We start from the raw sequence: 6288 nt of genomic DNA, 5'->3' as shown, positions 1-6288 counted from the left end.
ATCAGGGGCTCATGAGCCATGGTGGTGGAAGCCTCACGTCACAGTGGATGTGACATGAGATAGGTAGGGGAGCAGAACCACAGTGACCATTGCACCTCATTTCCTTACACTGCTCCTATGCTGGGCCGTGGTATTGTGGCCTTTGACTTCAAGTCTTCAGTGGAAGATTTGAATTTAGTCTGGTAGCAGGAGATGAGACAACCTTGTTCCTTTATTGCACACATTTGGTTTCATTAACACATTAACCACAGGAGCAGGGGCAAAGGCCACAAGATGTGGGGTTAGTATGAGCGGGGGCAAAGGAACTTTTTCTTAAAGAAAAAAGCATCTGTACTACACAGTCTTTCCACTATTCCACACCCACCCTGAAAGCCCCCTCTTACCACAGGAAGTGCGCTGACCACTGGAGTAATAAAGAGGCTTCTAAGAGCAGCTGTTCCTCAGTCTCTCCCTGAACAGCTAAGCCGGACCTCAACCATGAGATCTCTCCTCCTGGCCCTGTTTGGGATTTGCTTTCTCACTGAATTCATCGTGGAAGGTAAGTTGAAAGGTTCTTTATGAGAGAAGAACAGAGATGCAGGCAGGTGGGCCCATTTGGTGTTTGACTCAGGTTTTGACTGGAGTGAACTGCTTTCCTTCCCCAGGATAAGCCTCAGATTTCCCATGTGCAAAATGGGAATGATAATTTTGATTTTAGGGGACTTAATAGATTTTGAAGACAGAACTTGCCTAAAATCTGGGCTCCTACTTTTCATAATTGTGTGATTTGGAGTAAATTTCTTAACCTCTCTGCACCAACAGTTACTTATAAGTTGAATATAATATATTCTTACTTGGGTTAAAATGAAAAAAATCTCAACAATTTAGGAATACTTATCAGATTTGCTCACTAGTAGTAATTTCTTGATTAATGTTACCTGTGAAATGGTGGTGATGATTATATGTGCCTTTGTAGCTTTTGCCTATTTAATATTGATCTTGATAAATTCTCAAAATTTTTGAAAGTTTAGACACAATGTGGGAATGAGTTGGAGGCTATATGTTCTGAAGCAAACCAATAATTTCTTTAAAAGAAAGATTTTATTTATTTATTCATGAGAGACAGAGAGAGAGAGAGAGAGAGGGAGGAGGGGCAGAAACAGACAGAGGGAGAAGCAGGCTCCACGCAGGGAGCCCAATGCGGAACTCAATCCCGGGTCTCCAGGATCATGCCCTGGGCTGAAGGCAGATGCCCAACCGCTGAGCCACCCAGGCGTCCCAATAATTTCTATTTAAAAAAATGATTGGGAGCTCATACCTTCCTACATAGGAAATCAATATTGCCTTCGGCTATATGGGAGAGTCTATTATTACTGCTTTGAATATTGTTTCCATTAATGATACATTTCTTTAATTTATAAGAGACCATATGTTAAGTGCTAACAAATAGATCAATGCCTTATACACATTCAGATAAGCCTGCAAGATATACCCAGATGAGACTCGGCTATACTGAGCCTCAGCTGACTGTTCTATACATATTTTCTTAAAAAATCATTTCCCCCCAACTGATTGAAATTTACTTCTCCTTGTGGCTCTGGCAATAAGAGAGAATATCCTTCAAGTATAATTAATGTTTCAGTTAACTCTCCTTTCAGCCTCCTAATTTGTAGCCTTACTATGTAGAATAGGATATCTGAATCTGACCATGGAATCTAAGGGTGTCCGTGAATAGAGGTGGCAAGGTCTGGAATTCCCTGAAATTGTGGGCAGAATAAATATTGATGAAACCAACAACTTTAAGGCTAATAAATTAGGGTAAATATTGCCATGTGTCTGGCATTTTGCTGAGACAATAGGTCTGCTGCTTGGTGGAAACCCAGGTATGGGTGGGGGCAGTGACCCTCTTTTGGAGACAGAGGAAAACTGAAGACACTTGGGTCACTTCTCAAGCTTCCTCCTTGAATGACCTCTGTGAGCCCCACTGGGGCTTAGCCTCCATGTACAACTGCAGGCAAAGCCATCTCTGCTCTAACTCAGCTCTGCCACAGAGGCAAAAATTTTCTTCACTGATCACACTGCTGAGAATAAGAAGGTTTGGGAATTTAGAGTCTAGTAGGATTCTTTGGGTCTTGGGAATCCATGTTAGGTATTTCTCAGAGAAAAATATTGCTTCCTAAGTAGTGAGAGAAATACAAGAAACAATCTCTTTTACTGGGCTCAAGACAGTTGAGCATTAAACAAAAGTCGGCAAAGATGGGGATAAAGAATGTGTGGCCCGGATACTGGGAGTGCTGGAAAGAAGGAGGGATGAAGAGGAGCATAGCTAGCTGACAAGCACCTTATATTTAGTTTCATGTTAAAAAAAAAAAAAAGCCTTCTGATATCAGCAACACCGAAGATCAAACTTGATCATCGTCACCTGTTACTTTAGATGCTTTTTTAGCTGAATATTTCCTTGGGAAGTAAATAACAGTCATTTTACCTTAGGAAAAATCAGCACTTAGAAACCTTGATTAAATTCTACCAAGCCTTAATATTATTAACTCTCCCAAGTTATTTCCCCTTCTCCAATGCAAGATTGCTCTCTGAACTGAAGTTTAGAAATCCCCCTTAAGGAGGATTTCTATTGCGGATGAAGAGTTTATGAACTACATCCTTTATGTATCTCACACTTTAACATTGAAAATAACACACGGGCCTCTTCCCACATTTAATGTTGCCTTTCCCAAGTTACTCTTTATTACATCACTCTTTGTTATTTTATTTATAGCACTGTAGCATTCATACTATTTGAAACGATAATTTATCTTTGTCTGCTTGATTTTCCTCTCCAGGTGTGGGGAGTGAAGTCCTAGAAAGGAGCATCTGTATGAGTCTGACGACCAAGAGACTGCCAGTTAAAAGCATCAAGACCTACACCATCAAGGAGGGCTCCGTGAGAGCAGTAATGTGAGTTTGTCTCCCCCAAAGCTAGGCTTGATGGGACATTGTATATAGAAATACTGGGATCCCTGGGGGGCGAAGCGGTTTGGCGCCTGCCTTTGGCCCAGGGCACGATCCTGGCGACCCGGGATCGAATCCCACATCGGGATCCCGGTGCATGGAGCCTGCTTCTCCCTCTGCCTGTGTCTCTGCCTCTCTCTCTTTCTCTCTGTGACTATCATAAATAAATAAATTTAAAAAAAAATCTTAAAAAAAAAAAAAAAGAAGAAATACTGCCCTCCTCAGGAAACTGGCATGGAGAAAGACCTCAAGAGAACCAATAGCCCCTTTGTTTTTTCATATTAACCAGGAGTTTATGTAGCACTAAATACCAATTATTGAAAAAAAATCTGACAGTCAAATAAAGAATATCATTCTCCTTTCTGATTTAGTTTAGAAGCAGAATTTGACTGGGAACCAGATGAATATTGTGCTCAGTTCTGAGGGTTAGGTGTAGAGGTGGCTGGTCTGGCTTAGGATTTGACCATATAACCACACTTGTGTGGGATGCTTCCCTGCTTCCCTTCCACTCAGCAATATCAAATGCCTTTTCCTTCCTTCCCTCCCCCCCTCCCTCCCTCCCCTCCCCTCCCTCCTCCCTCCCCTCCCCTCCCCTCCCCTCCCCTCCCTCCCTCCCTTCCCTTCCTCCTTCCCTTCCCTTCCCTTCCCTTCCCTTCCCTTCCCTTCCCTTCCCTTCCCTTCCCTTCCTTCCCTTCCCTCCCCTTTCTTGATGGTGTGCTAAAGTAGAATGCCATGTTTTATCAGTTACCATATCTCAAGGAAATGTGAAAAAACTAGCCAATATAATACCATTCTCTTTCCAGGATCTCATTTTCAGAATAGCAGCTCTTCCCAACACATAATTGCAATTTTACCCAAAGAAATTAAAGAAATCACTTTTGTCCAGAAAACAAGATAAGTGTGTTTAGTTGTGAAAAGGAAGATACATGTAATAATTGAATGAAGTGACCTCAAATGTCCAGCGTAGTTACAACATTTGATAGCTTGGGTGGAAAAAGGAATTTGAAAATTATGATGAACAAAAGAGCTGGATATGACCTGGAAATATTTCTGTTTTGTGTTAAAACAGATTGCAGGAAAAGGTCAAGGTTTTGAGTGTCAAGGTTTTGAGAGTAATTTCTGCACAAAATCTCTTAAATCTGGTTTAATCTTAACTCCTGATTCCAAGGCTGTGAGGATATGAGTAACTCTATCTTTTCCTTGTATCGCAGATTTATTACCAGACGTGGCTTTAAATTCTGTGCCGATCCACAAGCTGACTGGGTGAAAAAAGCAGTAGAGAGTGTGGACAAGTCTACCAGAAGAAACATGAAACAGACCAAGCCTACAGGAGCCCAACTTCCCACCAATACAGCTGTAACCCTGACTACATAGAGGCCTTCTGGCACCTCATTCCTTCACTAGCCAACCAGCTCATTTCCCTTTATAAACTCCTGGACTAATTAGATTATATTTACTTTTTATAAAAGTGCTGCATGAGTCAACTTATTTTCTTGTATTTTTATTTTTCATAGTCATTTAGATGCTTTAATTAATAAATATTTATTATCAAGAATAGTCTATTCATTATGTATTGGGAAAGATAACATATCATTTATGTTCTGTCTCTGTTCTAACTGTACCTCCTTTTGATGATATTCATGATTTTGGTCAGTGTTTGTCAGATGAAAGCTATATTCATCAGTCTTAGGTTCCAGCTTGCAAGTGACAATGGTGACAATGTAACAAGTAACAATTGTGACAATGTGACAAGTGACAAGTGACAATTGTGACAATGGCAACTTAAGATCTATTTCCACTATCTTCATAATAAAGTTCTATTTATGAAATGGGGGAGATAATAAGCCAGCTCTCATTGCATTTCCATTTTGAGGGTCCACTAACTCAAAAAGTGGCTTCACTCATGTTTGATCTGTAGCAAATTCTCTTACCTCTCTGTGTTTCTTTTGGTTTCCCACGAAAGGACACAAACATAGGGCTTTTCAGTTCTCTAATTTGTCAAAACAGCAAGGATTAGAGTTTTGGTGAAAAGATACTTTATTCAAATAACAGTCAATGCTCTTTGAAATGGGCAATGACCTTGCTGCCTTTCTGTGATGTCTGTAATTGTTAATATTTTATCACACAAGGCATGATTGTCTGCAAGAAGCTTGTAAACATCTCAAACACTGTCAGCCTGGAATATTTCTTGAATGTGATCACAACTCGCAGTAAAGGTTTAATTAAACATTCATCTAAGCATTCAATATCCCAGACTCATGCTCTGTTATATTTTCATTAAATTGCCAATTAGATTCATGTTTATGCCTATACTATCCAAATAGCCGATGATGCATACATCCAGTTTTACCTGAGTCTAAATAATAAGAACTAACTGTGTCTTGATCATTTCAAGGGCAGAGAGAGGACTTACTAACATCTAGTTCCCAGGGGGCACTCAGCAATATCAAATGCTTTGAGAGAGTAACTGAGGGCAGCTGGTTTGAATCTGTTCACTTCTATTTATCCAGCTAGTGAACCAGACTGGAAACCATTAGAAAGCTGCTTCCTAGCAAAAGGTGGGCCCATTTATCCTTTCCAGCTTCTATTTGCCTAAGACAATTTTCAAAGATGGTCTTAAAGAAATAAACACTAAGAAGAAAATACTTGCTTTATAAGGGGTGACACATGGCAAAGGCACAGAAGAGGAAAGGAACAGATTCTTGACTGAGCTTTGTATTTGCATTTCCCAAATTTCTCCCAGACCATAGAGGTTTCCATGAGACAATACTAATACAATATATGGAAGAATATGGGTATGCACATCTTGTTAACTTATCACATTACCTAAGGTGGGCTGTATGATGTCAAGGGGCTTCAGCCAAGTAGTGTACTAACTTTTAACAAATTGACTGGATGTTTTGAATTTATTTGTGTATGACCTGAGTTTGTTAGCTATACTCTGGTGATTTATTGGATTTTAATTCAATTCAAAGAAATAAATTAAGAAGAAGAGATATCAGGACACCTGGGTAGCTCAGTGGTTGAGTCTCTGTCTCCGGCTCAGGTCATGATCCCGGGGTCCTGGGATCGAGTCCCACACTGGGTTCCCTGCAGGGAGCCTGCTTCTCCCTCTGCCTATGTCTCTGCGTCTCTCTGTGTGTCTCTCATGAATAAATAAAAAGAAGAAGAAGAAGTGATCTCAAAATATTATTTTTCTTTTTTTAGGGGCTGTGACCACTATTTGTGTTCCTATGACATCTTGTACTTACATTTAACTTAAAATTTATCAGTTTGTGTTGAAATTGCTCATTTGCCTCTTTG

General features: G+C 40.2%; 1 protein-coding gene across 1 annotated transcript; it reads left to right on the top strand.

Annotated features, from left to right (window-relative positions):
- Positions 1–469: 469 nt before the first annotated feature.
- On the top strand, positions 470–4359 carry LOC129508999 (cytokine SCM-1 beta-like). Its single transcript, XM_055324335.1, has 3 exons — positions 470–538; positions 2817–2931; positions 4197–4359. Exons 1-3 carry the CDS (start codon positions 478–480, stop codon positions 4357–4359), a joined length of 339 nt encoding a protein of 112 aa, XP_055180310.1. The 5' UTR covers positions 470–477.
- The last annotated feature ends 1929 nt before the right edge of the window (positions 4360–6288 follow it).

This window comes from Nyctereutes procyonoides, unplaced genomic scaffold (assembly GCF_905146905.1).
Source record: "Nyctereutes procyonoides isolate TBG_1078 unplaced genomic scaffold, NYPRO_anot_genome, whole genome shotgun sequence".
NCBI classification, from domain to species: domain Eukaryota; kingdom Metazoa; phylum Chordata; class Mammalia; order Carnivora; family Canidae; genus Nyctereutes; species Nyctereutes procyonoides.
The sequence above is the reverse complement of the archived record's forward strand: the minus strand, read 5'-3'. Positions and strand labels throughout refer to the sequence as shown.

Bases quoted from the DNA above. Each gene is read 5' to 3' on its own strand.
- LOC129508999 (XM_055324335.1), top strand. From the start codon at position 478: ATGAGATCTCTCCTCCTGGCCCTGTTTGGGATTTGCTTTCTCACTGAA. The intron at 539-2,816 runs GTAAGTTGAAAG...TTTCCTCTCCAG, and splicing joins CACTGAATTCATCGTGGAAG to GTGTGGGGAGTGAAGTCCTA. The intron at 2,932-4,196 runs GTGAGTTTGTCT...CTTGTATCGCAG, and splicing joins GGCTCCGTGAGAGCAGTAAT to ATTTATTACCAGACGTGGCT.